This window comes from Ursus maritimus, unplaced genomic scaffold (assembly GCF_017311325.1).
Source record: "Ursus maritimus isolate PB19 unplaced genomic scaffold, ASM1731132v1 scaffold_14, whole genome shotgun sequence".
NCBI lineage: Eukaryota > Metazoa > Chordata > Mammalia > Carnivora > Ursidae > Ursus > Ursus maritimus.
The window spans coordinates 34,186,686-34,210,663 of record NW_024423786.1 but is presented as its reverse complement, the minus strand read 5'-3'; the positions used below and the strand labels follow the sequence as shown (position 1 = coordinate 34,210,663).

Sequence of the window (23,978 nt, the reverse complement as noted above, 5' to 3'; positions counted from 1 at the left end):
GCTATCTCAGAGAACACTGGGGCCCCAAACCCAAGAAGACTGACAACAGAATCTGCCTGGCCTTGTGACCCCCACACCTGCTTCCTACCCGAACACCCAAAGGGGCTTTGGCACACCCAAGGTAGTCCATAGCAGTAGGGCTTCTGATTGGCTTCTGAGCTGTCTTTGTAAGTCTAGGTATGCTAGAGGAAATAAACCAGCCTCAAGATGATCAGTTAACAGATTTCTGAGGCGTAAGAACTACCGTGGATTACAACCTTTTGAGTTGTCATTCTTGTTCAGTTGATTTTCATTGTTCTCTGAAATGACAGCCTCTCAGTCCAACCTGAACTTATAACTTCTTTGCACAATTCCATTCCCAGACTGCATCAAAGATCATGGGAATAAAGATTTGCTGGCTGTGGCCAATGGGCACTTCCCAATGGCCATTTCAGGGCAGAGATAAGAGAGTGGGGTTTTGGTTGTTGTGTGCATATTTCTTAAAAATAATCTCATCTAAACATTGGTGTTGTGGGGTTCTGGCTCCCCCACCTTGTCAACTCAGCAACTGCACTTCAGACTGGGACCTGGGAAGAAGAGATTCCTACTCTCCTGGCTGTAGTTTGTTCCCTCTGAGGACTTCCTCCCTGCACCATATTCCACACGGATCACCCCCCCCACACACACACCTTCCTGCAAGTCCTTGTTCACATGCCCCTTTCTCAAGGAGGTGTCCTGGGACCATCCTATTCAAAGGCACCCCCCAAACACCTCACAGAACACCATCTTTACTTTCCCCCACAGCATCTGTCATTGACATGGCATATATGTGATGTCTTTATTTTGTTTCTTGTTTGTCCCCTCTGCTAGAATACAAGCTCTCTTGGGGCAGGGAGTTTTGTGTTTTATACACTGCAGTGTCCCTCCCAGTATCTGGCTAATAGTATGTGCTCAATAAGATTTGCTGAATGAACTGCCCACTTCTTCCTGTTTATTCCTCTAAGAAGTTTTAAAAAATCTCCCTCTGCCTCTCCCTCTCTTTTACTGGTCACTTTTACTATTTAGAGTAATATTCTGCTCCAAATCTATGATTGGCATGTTATCAGAGTATAGACTTGACAAACGTAACACAAACAACTCACATTTTTGTAAAACTTAGAAATGTCAAGTACTTTGTAGGAGAGAGCCATTTCTTAATTCTCTAAAATCTTTAAAACAATTATAACTCTAATATTTCAACTTTTGGGCAACCAATCTTAAGGAAAATAACAGAAAAAATTTTTTTACTAATATATTCATCAAGTACGATTATAAAAGTGAAAAACTAAAAACAAATTGAAATTCCAATAATAGGAGAATGATAAAATTAATTATGGCAATGATGGAAATCATACAACCGAGATATATGTTTTTGAAGGCTTTTAAGGACATGGGAAAATGCACAACATTAAATGTTTATAAGGCTAAAAAAACTTTATTATGTAGTATGTCATGTCTTTGTTCAAATATGTATGTAGACAATGGAATGTAGGAAACTATAAATCTTAATGACAGTTATTTCTGAATGGCGGGATTATGGGTGATTTTAGATTCTTATTTACATTTTCTAAGTTTCTATAATGAGCATATATTATTTTTATGATAAAACATTTATTTATATGCTTTCAACTACGGAAAAGTATCATTTACATAATAAGGACGGTTACAAAATTAAATCCTTATTACTTTTTAATATCATGCATTACTACGAGTAAAAAAAAAAAAAACAGCACCCATGGGATATTCTAGAAGTTTAACTCTGCCTTTAGTAGCACATTGCAGAGAATGAAAAAAAAATGGCATCTTCCCAAAAAGAATATGCAGTTAAGTAAAAGATAAACTACTAGAAATGTTAAATTCTGTGTTTGATAACTGTCTTTCTGCACTCATGAGAAGGGAGGGGGAATATCCCCTTTTCTGCTACATTATTTGAAAAAGCCTAAAAAGAGGTAATTCTGAAGCCGGGGAAGGGCAAACAGTTTGCACACCACTGCTGACCAGTGACAAAACCAGTGTGATTTAGACACAGTTATGCAAGGGGCAGTGTGAACAAAAAAGGGAGGGGGAAAGGGACTTTTCTTTCATTTTGAAATTCAGCATCAGGAAGACACAAGGGCAGGAAGTTGGATCTTTTTTCAATTCATTTGAAATGATAAGGTGAAGACAGCCTGGAAGCACTTTTAATTATACGATGAGAGGAAGGAAAGGAGGGAGGGAGAGAAAAGAGACCGGGAGAAACCTGTTTTATATATGTGATGATGAAGAAGAAAGTGGAAAATGGGGGTGGGGGGGAAGGCTTCCAAGTAGGTATCTTGAGAAGGAAACACAAAGGCTACAAGAGGCAAGTGCCAAGATTTCATAAGGGAAGCAGAAAATGTGACACTCGATCAAGCCTGTGGCAACCCCTTCCCCATGGCAGTGGGTGACCCTGGTGATGCTGGAAGAGATAAGTTGCCCTTTCCAGCCAGCACATGTGACCTCAGGTCATGGCAGGAGCTGGGCGGGGGGGCCGGCAGGAGGAGCTGGGAGTGGTGCTCAGGGTCACAGGATAAAGCCTTCTTTTTATGCTACTTGTTAGCCCCGTGGCTTGGGGGCTTGACCTAATGAGGTATCTCAGCAACCTGGACACACGTGCGAGGGTATGGAAGAGTTTTGGAGTGAGACCCCTCTACCAGTTGTGGTGTCTTTGCCCAGTTCCTGGACCTTAGTTTAGTTTCCTTATCTCTGAAATGGAATTAATAACACCTGGTTTTCAGAGTTGTAAAGATTAAATGAGATAATACATTTAAAATCCCCAGCCCAGTGCCAGATACACAGCAAGAGTTCAAAAAATTGTTAGTTTCTCCCACTCTAAAAGGTGAGTAGAAAAACTGTCATGAAGAGCAAGAATGGTGCACACTTAAGTCCCTTGAAGCAATGTCAGTCTAAGATGCCCCCAAATTAACCCAGTGCAACAGTGGGATCCCTCCTTTCCCAAAGTACAATGGCTTCCTGGTGGCCAACATCATGGAAACGTGCCCCATACACACTCTCTGGTTTGGTGGTGGATCTGAATGTTCTCGGAGGCAGTAATGAACAGGTTAAAATCGAGGGGATTTCAAACATGTCTAATCCAATAAGAGGCTTGGTAAAACATGCGTTATCACTTAAAGAATAAATGTTTAAAAATAGAGCACAGATGTGAAATTTGAATAAAAAAAGGGAGACAGCGCGTGAGAGATCTTCTTGGCATTTGTATGCTATTCTCTGTTTTGGTCACCTTCAGCTAAGCCTGTTATTCTAATGTGCTCTGCCAACTGCTAGATACTGTGGGGGGTGCTTCAAATTACTGAAACAAAGTTGGCAAATCACTCTGAAACTTAAAAGTCAGACCCATCTCTCCCTTTCTGTATTTCTAAAAATGGGGCAACACACTGATGAAGTTGGTCTTTTCTAGTTTTTCTACTTAAAAAGGTATGTTTAAGAAGTAAAGAGTAAGCTTTTCTAAAACTAGCGATTCTTACACGAAAATCCTTAAATACTTAAGAGAAAGTATCACGGATAGGCATCTGTCACAAAAGGTTGACTATGGACTGCCAATCATAAAATTCATAGGAATTCCCACTTCTGTAGGAAGCATCCCCTGACCTCTCCAGCAAGCACAAATTTTTGAATGTCGATAGCACATCTGCACCAAAAAAATAGAAATTTTTCCTGTTACCTGTTTCAAGAGCTAACATCTGTCCTACTGGTGGTAGAGATGATAAAAACCCAAGGCTCAAGGGCAAACTCAGTACGTCCTTCTGTAGCTCAGAAGGCCAAACACAATTTCACAAAGGTGCCCCATGAATGCTTAGGGAAGGGAACCAAAGTGGTTTTTAAAATATGACATTATTCAGATGAAAGACTCACAAAGTGGACCATCAGAGTCAGCTTGAAGCTCTGGAGAAATGCACCTCTAATTAGAGATTTGGGAAACCTGTGGAATCGCTGAGAAAATCTTTGCCTCCGCCATCTGAGTGCTATTTTGTGTTGCATCTGGCCGGCTGAGTGGATACCCTGACTACTGAGGCTGAGGCATCAGCTACTTAGAGTAGGGAATGTCTAGGCCAAGAGAGCAGTCCAGTGTCCTGACCAATAACTTGGACACTAAGAGGAAACTTTTCACTAACACTGAGTACTTCAGATTTTACCTCCTTGAGAATGCACTGCCCTTGGCCTGCCAAGGAGGGATCTGAGTACTTCCTTCTTAAAAGGAGGTTCTCTAGAACATACTGTAAAGACACTTTGCATTGAAATCAATGATAAATAGAGATGTGCCTAGATCCTACCAGTGGGACATGAACAGCTTACACACACTTACCAAAGTAAGTCTGCAGTGAGAACCAATGCATTTGCATTTCAGCAATTCAATCTGGGGCAAGTCTGTGATGCATTACAATGCTAGGATCAAATCAAGCTTTTCTGGAGCTCATCCAACCAAAACACGAGGCTATGGGAACCCTACTGCACAGAGTTCCTCCACTGCTGTTTAATTGTGCTCACCTCCTGAACCGTAAAGTGTAATTAAAAGTCATCTGCATACAATGCAATGGAAGTGTAAATAGGAAGCACAACCATGTGTGGCCTGGGGAGTTGGGGGGAGAAATGCCTGACCAACCATCCCACCCACTCAAGTGCTTCCCACTTTCCCTGACAGGATGGTTCTGTCTCTGCCAAGGTCCAGTTTGACTAGGATTCCATCTCTACAACCAGCTTCTCTGAACACTCTCCAGGGCAGCCTCCGCCATCTCCCATTCTTGGCCACACGTATTTGGCTAATTCTTAGATATGAGTCTGATGACCTTCTGAACAACACAGGGAAGGGTGGAAAGCTACCCAAATAGATACACTATGCAGACCTAGCACGGCCTCCAGAATGCTGACCTGGACTAGTCTCTCCTGGTCTTAATGCCTTCTTTTTCCCAAATGCCCACTATGTTTCCTGGTAGCCAAAAGCAATGCCCAGAACTGGTAGGAAAGGGAAAAGAAAACCAAGCACAATTTATCTCTGATCACAGAAGTATTCTAACCAGTTCTGAGAAATAAGCTGGTTCTAATTTTAGCTAAACAATAGTGTCTGGCCCTCATTTTAAGAAGGCATTTTCATCAAGGATGTGCATATCACTACTTCAGCACATAGGGGAGCATTTGGGAATAAGGCTTAGGGGGTAAGATTTAGTTTTAAGCTTTCTTCAAAAACCCCTTAGCAGCACAAAAAATCCAATGATTTCAGAATTAATTATTTTGATGTCAGTCCTTTCTTAAAGGGTGGAGAAAAAGAGTTCGGGGAGATTGGATCCAAAGCACAAAAGAAGGAAAAATGGTTATTTTTAATAATATTTTTCAGAACTAGTATCCCCACAGAAAGAAAAAAAAAAAACAACTTTACTCATTCCCATTTGAGACCTTCTCCCAAAACTGCAAAAATCTGGAAGCCAGATTTAAAAAAAAAAAAAAAGCTAGAGTAAAAGTGTCAGAGGTGTGTGCTTATGAAAAAATGCAATTGGGGAGAATACAAAACTTGGACAGACATATATCTACTACCAAGCTATGATTAATCCTTTATCTTTTTTTATGCAACAGAAAGTTAATTTGTACTGCTCTCTCAGCTTTATACCTTGCTCAGCCTAAAATCAACCCAAATGTCAACACCTGAAGAGCGTCATAAAGATTCTTTTGTTGTTAAGCATAGTTGGAATTTCTGAACTCATTTCATATCACCTTCTCTAGCTCTCTTGACAGATGTTTAACAGGAGTTTAGGTATTTCTAGGCAAATTGATTTATGACACTCAGAAGTTTTCAGGGATGAAGTAGAGGGGCTCCCTTCATAACAACAAGTCACCTTTGCCACATCTGGAAACTCAATGACATTTTATTCAAGAAGAATCCCTAAATTTGGAGGGGATTTGAACTAAAGTACAGTGAACAGATTCAGAAGAAAGGTTCAAAATGGCCACCATTACACATAATTCAAGTATGGGAAAAGGCATCTCTGAAAAGTATCTTGCAACATGGCAGGAAAGGACGTGACACCATTTTGTGGTCATTTGGCAAAAAAGTCTCATATCTTCTACCAACTCCTATAGGTGATGGCTGCCTAGAATACTGGGGTGAGAAGAATCATAATGCTAAGTTTTGTCTAAAGTCATGATTGGTCAGTAATGTCTCTCTCTTTTTTTAACAAGCTGCCTTGGCAATTCACCCACTCATTCATTTATACTTTCAACAAATATTTACTAAATGCCCACTATGTGCTAGAAATTGTGCTAGGCCTGGTGATAAACGGTCCACAAAAAAAGTCACAGGGTCATATTCTTAGTCCTCATGGAGCTCATAAACTAGCGGGGCAGATTAGTTACTATTCAAATAATCACAAAAACAAATGCAAAATTGAATCTGTTACCATGCAATTAAGTGATGTACACATTCCACAGGAGTGCCAAACTGGAGATTTGACACAACTGAGAAAGTCCCAGAAAGCTTCCCTGAAAAAAGTAATGTTGGATTGAGATTGAATGGGTGAATGGGCATTAACTAGGTGAGGAAAGAGGGAAATGTATTCCAGGCAGAGGGCATTGCACATGTACACGGCAGACCTCACACTGGTCTGAATTTGTCTTCAGCGCACCACTAAAGGAAGCCAGGGAAGATTTTTCAGCAGTAAGGGCTGGAGAGTGCTATGTGTATCATGAGATTTATCTTTAGAAAAGATCAAGCTTCTGCCCACTGAGGTCTGAGAATCTGCCTTGGCTAGGGGGCAGGCTGCACTTCCCCTAGGCACAGCCATCACCCAGAGCAGGCCAATGGCATGGTGGTGGCCATTAATGACCACCTGCCTGTCTCCTTACAGCAAGGAGAGTACAGGATCTAGACTCCAGTGGTATGGTACTGAGATTGCCAGATAGTCAAGGAGGGCATTTTGTCAAAGGGCTCTGTTCCCACTCAAAAATCTCACTAGCCATGACAAGCAAGTTCTGGTATTAGTTCTTCATGGCTCCAGTGGAAGTGGCAATGCTTTTTACAAATGCAAGCTAAGCACTGGGCTCCTTAGAAGCTGAAGGCCGGGGATCTGGAGAGAGGGCTCAAGTAGGGCAGTCTTGGACAGGGCACTCTGAGTGGTACCTGAGAGCCCTCCCTGCTCTGAGTTTGCACGGCTAATGTATTTTGCTTCCTAACTGCAGAGAACTTCTGCTCCAGAATGTACAACTCTCAGCAGATCCTGCACAAGAGTCCTACACATCCTATCCCCACCCCATTACTTCTCTGACAGCTCACTTCTTCACCTCCTTGCCTACTCTAATTCAGTCATACTGGTTTCCCTGTTCTTCCTCAAACACACCAGCATGTTCCTGCCTTAGGGCTTTGCACTGGCGATTCCCTCTGCCAAAACACTCTTCCCCTGGATATCTAAAGGGCTCTCCCTCTCTCACCTCCTTCAAGTCTTTGCTCAAGTGTTTCCTTTCCAATGAGGCCCATTTGTCTACCCTATTTTACATTTTTACCATGTCCTCAATTCTTCCCTGACACTCCCGTTCTCCCTTATACTGGTCTACATTGTTCTTTTCTTACCATGTGATTTGCTTATTTATTATATTCCGGTTTATCGCCTTTTTCCCACCCCCCCCCCCACCCCAACCATTAAAATATAAGCTCCACTAGGAAGGGATCTTTATCTATTTGGTCACTGATGTATTCCTAAAATGCCTAGCCTTCCCTAATGCAGGGAAGGCACTCAATGAATATTGTTGAGTTGAATTCCAACATGGAACTTGGCCTCACTAAGCTACCCATGCCTTCTCACCCTTGTGCCCTGGGCAGCTGAGGAGCCATAGGCTGAGGCAGTGGAACTTGATTCCCCCAACAACATCTGTGAAGTGCGGGGGCTAATCCACGGCTCACGCTATTGCTTGAAGGATGCAGTACTTAGCCTAGCTAAGAGCAAAGTATCAACACTCCTACATCTCAGGAGCCCAACCCTGCACTTCCAGGGTTGGGTGGTATGTACAGGTATGGTAGTTGCATCATGTAGTCTCTTAGAGCCTTGGTCTGAGCAACTTAAAAATAAGAATGATGCTCTCCTCATTGTGGCAAATAAAATATCTGTTATGGGTGAATCCCCAGGACCTGGCAGAGAGCCTGGCACATGGCAGATATCCAATATGTTGGTTGGTTGATTATGAGGGAAAAGTGAGATAATGTTTGTGAACTTATGTATACATAAAGTGCTTGGCATAAAGCCTGGCATGTGGTAATCATGCATTCATTCACAAAATAAATATTTATTGCGTGCCTACTATGTTCCTGGCAAAGTGCAATAACTATGGGGATTGTTGAACAAGCTACTGATGTTCAGTCACAGGAAATGTCATGGGCAGCAGAAAGACCTGCATGAGATGAGCTGAACGGAAGGCAGCCTGCAGAGGGTGGCCTCTCTCATGAGCCAGTCTGCTTCAGTATCCTCACAGAACATTGAGCAGATGAACACCCAGACCCAGGCCTTCCCCTCTCATTGGCCTACCCACCTGAAAGAGCTCTGCCCTCCCAAGTCACTCATGCAGGTGATGACAGCTGGGGTCTAGGACTCGCTCTCCCCAGGGCACCCTCTCTGATTGACTCTATGTGACTGCAAACACAAACAAGCAAATTTAATAAGCACTATGAGCCTCTTCAGTGCACACTGGTGCTGGGGTCCACAGTTATTGACTGATCACTGCTCTCCAAGTGCTTGGGCTTTAAGGGAGGGAGAACCAGGAAGACTTAGGTACTAATGTCTGTCTGCTCTTTCTCCCACAGTTCATGAGTGTGTTCTCAACAAGTTCGGACTCCCAGGCTTGTGAAAAATATCAGCAATGAAATCAAAATCAAACCACCTTTAAGGGTTGGTGGTGATAAAATCAATTAGTAATGGTAGTAGTAGTAGTAGTAGTAGTAGTAGTAGTAGTAGTAGCAGCTCACAAATATACACCACCTATTATATGCAAAGCTCTTTATATACATTATACTTGCAACACTTTGAATTAGATTATTATCCCAATTTACAGACAAGGAAACTGAGGTTTATGGAGGTTTAGTATTTTGCCCACGATCACACAGCTAACAAGTACTCAAACAAGAGTAACCCTAAGCAGTCCAACTCTAGATGTCATCTGCAAAGTACGGTTATGGTTGTGTGGAAAAGGTCTTTTCAAGCATCATGCAATGTCCAACTGTGAAGCCTGAACAAGGCACCCAACCTCTCTGGACCTCTGGTTCCTTCTCCTATAAGAGCATCACCCCTTCAGTTTTGTTGGGAGTTGATGAGTCAGTGTATGTAAAACCTTTACACCCATGCCTGGCATGTGGTGAGAACTCAGCAGTATTAGGAATTATTGACATGATCAAATAGCTTAAGCCTAAGAGCTCTAGGCAGAACCCACCCCTTATGAATAGCCAGAGAACATTCTTAAATGGCATGTACTTCAAGCTTACACAGATAAGGGGACCTCACAGGTTCTGGAATACCCTTCTGCTTGTCACTCTGAATTCCTTTCTGAACTTGGTGGGGTATGTGTGGACTCAGGTGGCCTATCCAAAACCCAGGCTCTATTGCTTACAAGCTGTGTGTTTTAGGCTGGTTATTCCATGCTCTGAGTCTCAGTTATGCTCCCTGGAAAAGGGAGGCAATCCTATCACCCACACCACAGGGCTGCTGTGAGGACCAGGGGACAAAGTCCCTGAGGGACACTGGATACACATCCTGGGACAGAGCAAACACTCAATAAAAAGGGAGTGCTTTTATAAGCCAATTAATCATTATCCTTAGAATCGTATCATTTACAACAAGGGTACATCAGTTCATGTGCTTCTTTTTTTCCCCCTCTGTTGCCTACAGGGCGTGGGGAAGGATTTCAAACCTAAATCATCAAGGAGCCCATCCTTCTCGTTTGCTGCCTTTTTTTTCTACAATAGCCCTTCAGACCCTGCCTTAGTTCAGGCAGAAGCCTAACTGTGCATGGCTGGGGTTTCCCAAATGTGCCCCATGATACCCAAAACCAAGCCTGTCGTGAATAATGAAGGCTTTGTGCAGTTTCCCAGGAGCAAATTGAAGGGCTACACTCAATCCTTCCTGGAATCCAGGAGTACCTTTTCATGATGTTGAGAAAGAAAAAAACAACCTTAAAAAAATTCTTTATTGGGAAAAGTAGAGGGAGATTTGGGGAGCAAGGTATCTAAGAGACAGAAAAGAAAAACATAATCCACTATGCCTGACAGTAAGGCCTCTGGCAGTCTTGGCTTTGCAGCAATGCTAGGCCATTTCAGAAGAGCTGGCCCCATAGGGTAGCCACAAAGTCTGGAACCCTTGGCAAATACATAATAAATGAAATCACATTACAAATCAAGATATAATGCTGTCATCTATGGTCTCAGGATTTTTGGCCACCAAGTACTGGAAATCATTAAAAGAGGTAAAGGGCAAGGCAGGATGTAGCTGTTATGCACCCCCACCCCCCTGGTGGGGGCAAGTGTCTCCTTAGCTACTGACTGACCTGAGACCTTTGGATCGTGTATGCATCGTAGCTGGACCCGTGGTACTTGGCCGTAATATCTGGGCTGTAGCCAGCATCACAAGTGCATGGTATATTCGAGCTCAGGGGCTGTTTCCTAGGTCTATATACCTGTGGGAGAAAGCTACAATGGTTAGGTGCAGGAGGGGAGGGCACAGGGCTCACAGGGAAGGAGCTATGAGAAAGCAAAGTAGGGGGCTTGTCTTCACTTTTTGTGGTCGAGTGGGTGGAAACCCAGTATAGAAGATGCACAGCCCCAAACAAAGAGGTCAGATGTAAGCAGTCCCCAACCCCCAGGGCCAGCACTAGCGAGGCATGCTGCTCTGTGAAATGACCCCAATGTCTGGCAGTGACTGGGACCCTCCCTCTGCAGGAGAGGGCACCCAGGCGTGGCAGTGGTCTCTGTCTCTCAGCAAGGCAGCCCTATGAGAAATGGACTCTGCTTCAGGGCCAAAGGATGCCTTTTCCTTCCTGAGGAGGGAAAGAATTGGCCCAATTGTGAAGGGAAAGGGCTTATTTCTTTGGGCTTCCCTTCCACTCACCTTGCGCTCTATGCCCAGATCACCCTAGCAGGCAGAGAACCAGTCCTGGGGGCTGAAATTGATGTGGACACACTCCATGTGGTACCCTCTGGCATTTAGAAAGCTTCAGAGCCACATGTGACCCAAGGTAAGATGTGACAGCCACCTTGTGAGACCATAGACCATTGAGCCATAATATTTGCTGAGCTGGTTTCATAATAAAGCTAGAATCCAAGTGAGTATCTTTAACCACTGCTTCCCAAAGCCTCCAAGTTATATATGGGGAAGAAATAATGTCTGAAGATTTCAGGAATGATTTTGCAATATGCTTCAGGTGTAATTTCCATTCAAGTCACTTCCAGAAAACCCACTAAAAAGAAAAGAACTGCTTTCTGTACAAGTTAGGACTTTGCCCCTCCTTCCTTTTTCCCTCCTGTCTTTTCCCTCAGAAGAAATACAGTGGCCTAGAGAGGAGAAAAAGATGGATAATTGAGTAAATAGGTGATAAAAAGAATGCTTAGCTAAATAATGGCTGGGGAGGTCTCAAAGCATAGTCTGGCAGTGTTAGGGGCTGGGAGATATTCCTTAGTCGAAAGGTCCTAAAGGAACTAGTTGAAGAACCAAAGTTGGAAGTATGGAGAGAAAGAAATCTAAAGAACTGGATGAGGAGAGTTACTGATGGGCCCCAGAAAGTGAGCAAGACAGAAGGTAACCAGTCCAATGGGAAAGAAGGTGCCCAGAATTTAATTCATAGTTTTTAAGATTTAGCCAGAAGTCATACAAAGTCCACTGGAAGGAAGAGACTGAGAACTACTTCTGTGGAGATGATGTGAATATAAAAGAAAGGAAAACAGCGCTGGCTGCAAACCACACAAGCCCAGGCACATGCACATAAACACAGAAAAGCGGTAAAATGATGTTCCAGCAACAACTTGGGCCATTTCATTCCTACCTGGTTTTAGCTGCTTGAGCCGGCACGATGGACATGGGAGAATGAAGAGTGGCTAAACCCAGAGAAAGCACCCAAGGCCCCCAAACCAGCAAAACACACCTTTCGTGCAGGAGGCCCCACCTGCTGCTTTAACTGATGCACGAGTCGATCTTTTTCCCGCTTGAGGGCCATAACTTCTTCCTGCGTCTTTTTCTTTTTGGAAGCAGACAATTCCAGCAAGGCAATATTTGCATCTTTTTCACTGATTGCCGCAAGCAGCGCTTCCTGTCTGGTAAAATAAAGAATATTGTGATCATTTTTATAAAATGTAAAAAAACAACAACAATTGTCATTTATAGCTGAAATGAACCATAGAGCATTGCCTTAATGGGAAGGAATTACGGACAATATTTAAAACAAACTAACTCTTGGATTCTCACAATGGACAAAGTAGTTTGGGTCAGAATCCCTGAGACCCATACACTGCTTCCTCTGAAGAAGCCATCTTTCTTTGGTTTCAGAGACAAAGCTGCAAAGTAGAAATGCAGGGAGTCAATCTGTGCATTCACTTCTAGGACACTTTGTCCATCCATCCAACCATCTATCCATCCATCCATCCATCCATCCATCCACACATTCACCCATTTGCCAAGTAAAGTTCTAGGTACTCCAAGACAACCCAACAAAACTGGGCAACAATTTAAATATCAATATCATTTTTTTATGCAAGATTTTCTTTTGAAGGCAGGCAGAGATATTTAGTGGGATAGTCCTTTCCATTTTCAATGTAGTTAATGATGCTTTCCTGCTATTCCACCAAAAACCATTCCTTCCTCAGTCTTCCTTATCTAGTCATTATACCACCATATACTGAGTAGCCAAAGCCCCAAACCTAGAAATCATCCTTGATTCCTTCCCTTTTCTTCTCTTCCCAGAGACACCCCATCAACAACTTGAGTAGGTTTTACTCCAAAAGACATTCCTTATCTAAACATTTTTAAAAGATTATTTACTTATTTATTTATTTTTGAGAGAGAGAGAGAGAGAGAGAGAGAATGAGCAGGGGGAAGAGTGGAGGGAGAAGCCGACTCCCCAGTGAGCAGGGAGCCCAATGTAGGACTCGATCCGAGGACCCCGGGATCATGACCTGAGCCAAAGGCAGACACTTAACCGACTGAGTCAACCAGGTGCCCAAAAGACATTCCTTATCTAAACTGATCTACTGCTACCAAACTTCTCCCAACCACCAGCATCTACTTCTGTAGCTCACTGGTCTCCCTAGAACAAAACCCAAAGTAATCTTTAAAAACATTATAAATTTTGGGGCACCTGGGTGGCTTACTCAGTTGGACGGCTGACTCTTAATTTAGGCTCAGGTCATGATATCAGGGTTGTGAAATTGAGCACCAGGCAGGGCTCCATGCTGGGTGTGAAGCCTGTTTGAGATCCTCTCCCCCTGCCCCTTTTCACCCTCTAAAAAAAAATTACAATACTTTGACTCCTTAATCTCTGATTATTGCTTACTCAAAATAGTATTAGAATTCCTTCCATTTTACAGTTCAATTTTCTGGCAACATCTATCACAAATTTCAACATGGGATTTTGGGGGACTATTTTTTTTTTTTACGATTTTATTTATTTATTTGACAGAGAGAGAGATAGCCAGTGAGAGAGGGAACACAGCAGGGGGAGTCGGAGAGGAAGAAGCAGGCTCCCAGCAGAGCAGGGAGCCCGATGTGGGGCCCGATCCCAGGACTCCGGGATCATGCCCTGAGCCTAAGGCAGACGCTTAATGACTGAGCCACCCAGGCGCCCTGGGGGGACTATTTCTAACTAGAAAATGGCTCTCCTGGTGTCTTTCATTTAGTTCTTCTTTACATTAAGGAAGTCTTGTCCCAATCTGCGTCACTTCTGCCACATTCTAGATAACTTATAAGACCTCAGAGTCCTGGGAAAGTCTCTGTATTGAGTATTTTCTTTGCATACAAGTCCCAGGACTAAAACCTGGTCATGATCCTGTTTTGTCTTTCTTTAATTCCCAGACCAGGCCCCCTCCAGACCAGGCCCCCTCCAGATGTTTGAACAAGATGGTCATTATTTGGATCTCAGATTTTCCCCCTTTTCACTGCAGGGATTTGTATGGACTTTTCCGGGCCCTGCTAATGGCAGGCAGTAGGAGCTTCTGTTGGAGGCTCAGTCAGACATATGAGCAGCAGAAATGTCAGGGAATATGTCCACTCTCCAGAAGAAAACCAGTGCAGGCTGGACTATCAACAGCAGCATTCAAATCCAGCTTCACATACCCTGTCTCCTTCTGGATAACATCTTGAGACAATAGACATGCTTACCATTCACAGCTCATGCATATTTGTACATAAAGCCAAGCTGAAGAGGCTGCACAGCCTTCAACTCAGGGAGAGCCCATTCGCTACCTAACTACCACACAGCTAAGGTGACTGCAATATTTTACCCCACTCTGCCCCAAATTGAAATGTCCATGTGAAGCTTTTTTAATGGAAACAACCTAAGAAATCATTAGTATGGAAATTGGGGATTGATCATAAATAATGCTGCATCTTCACACTTCATTCTTTCTTTTAAAAAGATTTTATTTATTTGTGAGAGAGAGAGCAAGTGTGCATGTGCCTGCAAGAGTGGGGGGAGGGGCAGAGAGAGAGGGAGAAGCAGACTCCCCACTGAGCACGGAGTTCCTGCGGGCGTGGGGCTTGCTCTCAATCCCAGGACTCTGAGCTCATGACCTGAGCTGAAGTCGGACACTTAACTGACTGAGCCACCCAGGGGCCCCTCAACATTTCACTCTTTACAGCTATATGCAACATTTAAAATGCCAATGAAAAAAGATCTGTGAAAACATTTATTTGTTAAGAGACAATTCTCCATGTGTCTCATGTTTCTGCACATCTTACAAGCAAAGGCACTACCTTCTTTTCTCACAATCTTTCTAGAATGTTTGTATAGTAAATAGCCTTGGAAGACAGAGGTAGTTTCTCCCTTAGGATCAAAGGGTAGACATGCTTACTGCCCTCATATAATAGCATCTCCATCCAGAGCAAAGGGCAGGCACGTTAATGCCATTCTGTAAGCTCAGGGTTCTTCTCTTGTAATGCAACCCATTGTAGGTTCAGCTATTCACTGGACTCCTCTGCCTTGCCTCCATGGGACTTGAGGAAAGGAGAATTGACATAAATATGCTGACACTGCTCTCTGCACCCTGAGCAGTGAAGAAGTCCTTTGTTTCTGACCTCAGAGTCTCTGGTCATCTACCTCCATCCATGAAACTGAGGCAGGCTAACCCATTAGCATGCCACTAGGGAAAAATCTCAGAATCCTCACATTTCTTGATGTGCATGTGTATATACAATAAGATCTCCCATACATAAAACTATATTCATAGAAAAAAATGGGAAGGAAAGACACCAAAATGCTAATAGTCATTATCTCATGGTGGTGAAATAGATAGGCTGGTTTTTGCTTTTTTTTCTGCCTATACCTTCCTGTGGTCTTCTTCTTTCTCACAAAATATCATCAGAGTAAATATTAAAAAATTGTAAATGAAACTTTTCAGTCATCAAATAAACTGCAGGTGCATGCCTCTAATACCTGGCATATGTGAAATTTGTTCATTTTCCCATCGAGGTATTCATTATGTTCTCTCTGTCCCTCTCACTCTTTATACACAGGTAAGTGCACACACACATACTTTCACATTATACACGTCTCGTACAATCTACATCATCTCCCATGTGGGCAATTGTAATCATTGCCTAAGTAGGTTCCCTGTGTCCACTTTTATATCCCTATGTCCTATGGTCCTTTTCAACACATTTTCCTCTTCCAGGTCAAAATTTAGAATTATACAGCTTTAATAACTGTTAAAAGTCATTACCAACCTAAAGAAGGACACTTCTAAACTCCTTTTGCCCAATAATTCTATAATTTAAGCTTTTCATGACTTAACACTTATGTATCCTCTTGTAATATCATTAAAATTCCCAACAAATTAATTTCTAATCTGTTGATCAGAAAACTGTTGATCATAAAACACGTATCAATTCCTAATTCTCTACAGATGTTATTACTATAGTCCCAAATCCTATTATTATTAATTGTTAAACCTCTACATATATTTAAAATCATTTTTTAAAAAGTACATTTAAACCACTACTCATCAATGTTAAATTGATACAGAATAACCCATTTTGTTCCTTGTAACATTTTCCTTACTTTTTAAATTTTGTTTTGTTTGCTTCTGGCTAACAAATCTGTTTTATAAATGCTAGTATTATATAATCACGGAACTCTGAACAAAATTAGTATAACAAGGATTATATATGTGTGTGTGTGTATATATATATACCCTCCTTTAAATATTGATCATAAACTAATGATAATTTCTCTTAAAATAACTTGATTAAAATCTACATTCAATAATTCTAGTCTAAGTCAAAGGGTAATTGGTAGAAAATAAAAGTATATAAAACTAGAAAAATGTGACCATTTCACACTTTAGGATATCTGGAAAGATGTTCTGAATATGTTAAGGCTATATTTGGCCACTTCTTACTTGTACAGGGAAGCCAGGCAAAGAAAACTCTTAATTCTAGGCTGATAGAACCATTGCATTTGTGGTTTTTTTTAAGCAATAAGCTTTATAAAATGAGTTTCAAATAATTCTTTATCAAGCTGACACATTTCAACTAGTAATTTAAATCGCTGTGAGCTAATTCTGCAAAGTTATGGGTTTTCATTATCCCTGCTTTAGAAGTCAGGGGCTTTTTGAGAGTAAGGGATACTGAACATACATTTTTTAAAGATTAATTTCATCTGCCAGCCCTATATCAGATTCTACACTTTTTGCAATTCCCATAAGGCAATTTGCTAATACATCTACTTAAAGCACTGAATGGCAAATACTTTACTGAAAATACACAGAGGCCTGTTTTGAGAAAATGGCAAACATTGTAATAAATTAGGAAGCTTAAATGTTACCACTTTTTTTTTTTTCCAACAGGGAGTTTTGATTCAGTCTTTCAAAGTCTGGGAAAACTGAAATATTTGCATTTCTAATGCCCTTTTACATCTACATGTTTAAAAAATATGCTTAAGTATAAAGCGTGTGCCTGTGAAAAGACATTTGGATATAAACTGGAAACACAAAGAAAAATCCTCATTATTTTCCCCATAAAGTGAATTATCTAGATTCAAGGCCAGATTTACATTGCTTCAGAAATTGTTACAGTCCCATCAACCTGAAGCAAGTTTCTATAAGTCTGAAATCACCTTCAGCCGTTAATCTGTCCTTTCTGTTCACAGACAACACGAAAAGAACATATTTCCTCATCTTTAGATAGTTAGTGGGGTTAAGTATATGCCAAAGGCTTGCAAAATTATCTTTAGAACACTGCAATGCTTCAGTATACAATTACTAAGGTGATCTGTCTATGCCCCAAAATGTAGCTTAAAATATGAAAAGGAAGCCCAAGTAAGCTAGAAAGGAAGATAAGATAATGCAAAGAGAAATAAATCTATAAGAGTCTGCTGAATGCCAAGCTAAGAGAGTGGACCATAGACAGCATTTTATCAAAGTGCAGCCTAAACAAACGTCAGGGGGAATAATTTCTTTAACAAATATGGGCAACAATGAACTAAAAAGAGGGGGGACTTCTGTGCCCTCACACACATTTAGTCAGGGTTAACAATGGATAAAAATATGTGCAAGAACACATTTAATAACCCTATGCTGTCACTCAGTTTGTAGGAGGTAGTCAAGATACAGCTAATAAAACACCAAAAAAATGGTTTGAGCCACCCTGAAAAAAAAAAAAAACCCTCAATGGAATAAAACAAAAGAAGACTGAAGGGCGTCTCCCACCAAGATAAATGCCTTCTTTTGAGTGTTGCCTGTGGCTAACCTTCACAAAGAAAGCTCCAGAATCCTCTGACGGTAATACATCACTACATCACTTATCACAGTCAATTTAAAAGGGAGCTTTATAAACATTTCTATTTCACTCCCTGTTGCTGTCGCTCTATTAATGATGACTTGAGCTCTGAGAGAGGGTCCAAAATTAATTTTAGGAGTTGTAAATGAGGCAGACCAATTAGGAATTTTATAAATTGGGTTGGGGGGAGAAGTATTAACACATTTTTTTTCCTTGCAGACTCTTGTTTTAGTGAGCTGACCCATCTTCAGGAACACATTCAATTACAAAAGCAGATGCTTAAAAAAATGCATTCCATTAAGAAATGTTTGGATAATGACATGCAAGGGAGAACCTACATTATGTATGGTGCTCAGCCCGCAGTCATGTTCTAATCATACTGTGGGAAAAAAAATTCCGCTCAATCAACTTTTCCCAGTTAATTACTGTTTTCTTTCCCTCATGACCCTGAATCTTCAACCGTAAGTTCAGTAGGAGGTGACTTAAGACAGACGGTGACGAAAGATCCTGTTCAAAACAGCCTCTCTCTCACCCCTGGGGTGAGGATGGGTGGATGTTTGCTGTGATCAACCCTGGAGAGAGATGCTCATTTGCTTCAATTTTAAAAGCAAAATTTTTAAAACACATCTTGAGGAAGGAAAGTCTTCTGATATCAATTAATATCAACACTACCCACCAGCAGAATGATGTATTGTGTATGCAGAAGGACCCACGCAGAAAGCAAAGCTGCTCACATAAGGTGGGGCCCACAGGGTGAGATGTATTTGAACAACCACAAGTTCCAGCAAGGACAAAGAACAGACTAGATTTGTAAAGGCCAGGCTTTGGCAGCCCAGACTCCTTAATGCGGTTTGCTCTCTGTCGCCCACCTAAAACTGACCTCAAGAAATAGTTTACTCCAATTATGGAGAATTTTGTCTTTGAAACCTAATAGCACACGACTGGAATTTCCTAACACAGGGGCCACAAAGTCTTGTGGAAGCTCTTTGCTCCATGCACCAGCTTTTACCCCACTACTTACTCAGGGCATGACCTAAGTAGGCAGCTGAGCCATCCTTGGGTTCCGCCAAGTGCGGCTAAGCCAGGAAGCTCTGGAGTGGAAACACTGCATTTTCAGGACCCTGAGATAGCAAATGCCCACACCTCTTGTCATCCTGCTACAAAGGGTGTCAAGGAGTCTGAGGCCAACTGACTTTCCCATGTGGAAGAGGGCAGATGAGGATGAGTGTCAGGAAGAGCTACTGCCTCCATCCTAAATTGCTCTCTCCATTCCCATCCCTTGGGAGAACTGATAAAAAGGCAATGAGGGATGGGAGGAGCCCTTCTCTAAGTCCTGGTAGAAGATGTGTGTGTGTGTGTGTGTGTGTGTGTGTGTGTGTGTGTGTGTTTGTACTGATTACTGTGTGCCACACACACAAACACGAGATAAGAAATTATTTCTTTTGATTTCTAGTCTATTATAATTTTTTTAAACTTATCTACATAAATAAAATATTACTCATGTCCTTAAGACTTGATTAAGGTACTTGATTAGGGTAGTAATTTAGTGCCTGAGCTTTGGAACTGAATATACCTGGGTTTGAATCTCAGTAATATCTATTGTTTCTATAACCCTGGCAAGTTACTTAATGACTCTGAAATTTAGATTTCCTCATAATTGAACTAAGAAGGATGACAGTCATTATCTCTTAAATCTTTGTGAGAATTAAATGTGATAATGCACGTCAAGATTCTATTCAGTGTCTGACACAACCACACAAATGTTAGCAATTACTTATTATTACATACATGGATACCACCAAATGCAGAGATTCGTTTTGCCTTATTTTCTATCAGGCTCCCCTTTATAGTAAACATTCTAAACATGCCAATGGGTCTCTTGTTTCAAGGCTGACTCTCTGAAATTGGTTTCTGTGTAGGTGCACATTTGACTTTCATGAGATGATGTCTGTTTTGCAAATTTAAAGGAGAAAACAGAGCTTGAGTGTGGACACAGTGTGTTCATCATAGAAGAGTTGCATCCCAGGCCAGACAGCTCTGATTTAGTCAATAACTGCTCAATATCATTCCGTCCAGACTGATAGGAAAGGCCACACGAAAGTGGGCAAGACATGATTTCATGCCACATGAGAAATGGAAACATGTTTTGAAAGGTGACCTATTAAAAGTCAAGGTCAAGTGCAAAATCTAACCAAAGTCAAACAACTTCAAAACAAAACTTCTTCCATTAAAACAAACCCAAAAAACAAAAACCTTAAAAAAATGGTAAATTTGGAAGGCGGGGAGGGCAAGTAAAATGAAGGGCCTCTGACCCTTCACCAGGCACACCAGGCATACACTAGCACATCAGGCATTAGTGTGTAATTGCTCGCTATAGTTCTCATTTGTTCCCATTATTCTCGTTCAGTGATGAGAAAGCGCCTCTGTTGACCGATTAACTCTGCCAATGTAGCTTTCTATGTGTAATACACCCAACCAGACTCCCCGGAAGGGTTATTGATGATTGATAATAGGAAAACCAAATACATCTGGACTTCACTGTGGGCCAGAACTTTGCTAAACCTATTGTCCATGGATGATCAGTTACTGTCAAGACACTTGCCTTATCACATTAACTTTTTGGTTGCAGATGAATAACTGCCAGAAAATAGGTCACTAAGTCCAAGGTTTAGCGCTCAGGGTATCTGATCAATTATCTTTTTTTCTTATTGGTGAGATATATAAATGTATATATATGCATATATATATATGTATTTCCCAAAAGACAATATATTTTAATTTTCCCTCTACTGTATATTTAATGCTACTAAAATTTGTTAGTAAGTCTTTGCACAGAGCAGCAATTGCCCTCCTGTACCTTGAACTAAATATTTCCCCTCTTAATTGAAATTTTTGTGTTAAGTCAAACCTCCCTTTATTTATGTTTACATGGAATAGAATATTCCCAGAGGCAAAATTATAATGAAAAACAAAACAGCTTGTCATGTCATTGCTGTAAGAGGAATATGAGCAGAAGGGGGCACATTCCAGAATTTTGCTAATGCAACATTTGAAGAAAATTGAATTAAGGTTCTGTAAAGCAGATCTTGTAGAGAGAAATACAAAAAATTAAATTTAGTGGAAGCAGCTCCTTTGTGACGGTTCCTATTCAGGGGAAGGAAAAAAGCCGTGCTGTCTTTACTGGGGGAAGGAAACATAGTGGTGTATCTGTGTGTGCCAAGCAAAAATTAGGTTTCCAGAAGGAGCAGGAAGGCATCATATCTGATAGGGAGGAGGGCTAAGCAGATTCCCCTCAGCTTGAAGCTGTTCTCCCTTGCTGTGCCTGCCATCAAAACGAACAGCTATTTGGGATAACTTGTAGGAGTCTTCCTTTGGGAAGCTGGTGGCTTTTAAAGCACCCTCAAAGACATAATTCCTCAAGTAAATCTCTTTGAGAAGTTTGGATTTTAGGTCTGCCATCTCGTGGCCATTGCAATAAATACTGCCCTTTTCCAGTTTTTCCCAAAGTAATCATACCTCTATCATCTATATTCTGAAAAGGTACCACGAAGGGTGCTTATTTAAAAAATGAACGTTAGCCACAGAAGAGCTCCACAAATGTAAGGAGCTAGGGCATCTCACATTCTAATCCCCTTTCTGCTCACATTTTTCATTTCTTGATGGAAGCTTAAATTCAAACGATCACTTACCAAATTATCAAATAAACATTCAGTATAGGATTGAGCCTGCTGAAAGGCAGCTTAAGAGGGGAGACGCATGTTTTAGTGCCTTTTTTTAAAAAGAGAAAACTTAATGGACACATAGTTGCATCCAAATGAATGAAAGGATCAGCATTTCTGTACTTGCCATACATGAATTTGCTAGGAGAACGTATAGAATAAAGTAGACTGTAAATCCAAAGGGGCTTCATACCTAAAAACTAGGATGATATGTTTTTCTGAACATACTTCAACAATGTGAGGGAGAAAAGTGAGACCAAATTTATAGCAGTTACATGTTGGGAAGAAATTGCTAAAATACTGCCATAAAAACACATTAGAGTCTGTCTAATGCACACTCACTAGCCACTTGTTGTACGTGTCAATGGGAGAGAAAGCAAATGCGTGTGGCCACTTCTCAGCAAGGTTTCACCAATGTATCATAAGCTCTAAGCTAAAAAGAGATGCAAGAGCATATTCCATGACCATAAATTAATTTCAGAGCCCAAACAGAAGTATAAAACTATGCATACACATACAGACACCTAAAGTATTGCATTGTGAAGCAACTGATTTAAAAGACACATGTACAATGAAGAGTTCCAAAAGTCAGCTAGTGAATCCAGAAATAATGAGTTCTATCTGTTAGTTACCTGAAATTTCTGGATTCGTGAATATAATATATGGGACACTACTAGCATGCTCCTTCTCAGAGGTTGAGGGAATGTGAAACCAGACAGCGGATGCAGAATTAAAGAGTCTGGTAAACTACCTGAAAGCACTCCACATCTGGAAAGAATCGTGGGGGAACCAGCCCAAGACACAATGGTATAGAAAGCAGTCTCAGATTTACAGTATGGGTGGCCTTGTGGCTCATGGAAGTGAAATTTCCACTCTGGGAGGAGTGATCACTAAGAAGCAGGAATATTTCTGATGTGAAATTAGGAAGTCCACTCCAAAGCAACTGGAGGGAATGTGTTCCTCTGGGGTGGCTGTTTATTGACCACACAGAGAAGAATAAACTAACCAGATGATCGGAGTCCAGTTCTTCAATTCCTTGAACACATATTAACTGAGTACCCACTGCATACCAGGTACCAGGGAAGAAAGGACAAAGAAGACAGGCACAACTCCTGCTACCACACAGCAGACCCCAGAGACTCTCCATGCACATAGTCATGATGGCTGACCCTGCAATGTGCCACAAAACACAAAGAAATACCATTCTATTTCTGTCAGTAACGAATACCAGATCATTAGCAATACAAGGCAAAGAAGATATCCATGAATCCTGTTTACCAACCCAAAGGCTGGGCATAAGAATTCACATGGCATGTTCACCCATGTGCATCAAATACTGGGATAATTGATTCAAAAGCTCTCTCCCATCCTGTCCTCTTCATTCTGAATGTCCAGTGTGATGCAGTTACAACCCAGAAGCTCAAAAATGAACAAATAAACAGAAACCTGAAACCTCCTGTTCATAGCTATAAGGCTGAATGATATGAAGTGCACTTTTTGTGTGTGTCAGAAACAGTAAAATATCAGAGATTTCATGCAGTCTAACCTAACAATTTTCTTCCATAAAAAAAGCAACTTTATTGGTTTCTTCATCTGCTTGTTTATAATACATGCCCATAGATAATTATAATTCCTTATGACTTTCTAACCTAGACGTAAAAGATTAAAGGAATTCCCTCTCCACAATATCCAACTACTAATCTTACATGCACCCAAGACTACCTACTAGAGACAACCCAGTCCATAAGTGAGAACAGAGCAGGAAGAAGGGAACTAGAAGCCCTGAAAGGTGACAGATCCCAGTCCCTTACTGGGTGCCCCCAGACCTGGAAAACCACTTAGTGAGAAACTTCCTGGTGATCAAATCCCAACCTGATACTGATTACCACTCCCTGAGATACTGACCTGTTGACTGATTGCTTCGAGATCAGATCATCTATCTCCCAGGACAGCCTTGAGGCTGCCCTGCACCACTGAGCAGCAGTGGAGCACCTTCCTTTAGATTTGAACTTCAAGTCCCAGGACATAAGGCAGAAGTCAGAGAAGAATGTGGCTGCAGAATGCTTAAAGCGTTTTCTAAATTCCCATTAGTGAAAGGACCAAGAAAAAAGCATCCTTGAGGGGGTGACACAATCATGGGTGGGTGAAATAAAAGTACCATCTAACGTCAATCTGTATCTTAATCTCTGAACATATCTGAAAAGAATTTACTATGGACAAACACTGTGCTAGATGCTAAGTGGGAGCGATAAGGGATAGG

The 23,978-nt window shown here is 41.4% G+C and overlaps 1 protein-coding gene across 1 annotated transcript in view; it reads right to left on the bottom strand.

The window, feature by feature from the left end:
* The window catches only part of ERC2 (ELKS/RAB6-interacting/CAST family member 2), a 674,422-nt gene that overhangs the window by 22,336 nt on the left and 628,108 nt on the right, over window positions 1–23,978 (bottom strand). The window contains exon 15 of the mRNA XM_040628134.1: window positions 12,178–12,325. Within this exon, the coding sequence (XP_040484068.1) occupies window positions 12,178–12,325 (148 nt within the window). The remainder of the gene's footprint in view (window positions 1–12,177; window positions 12,326–23,978) is intronic.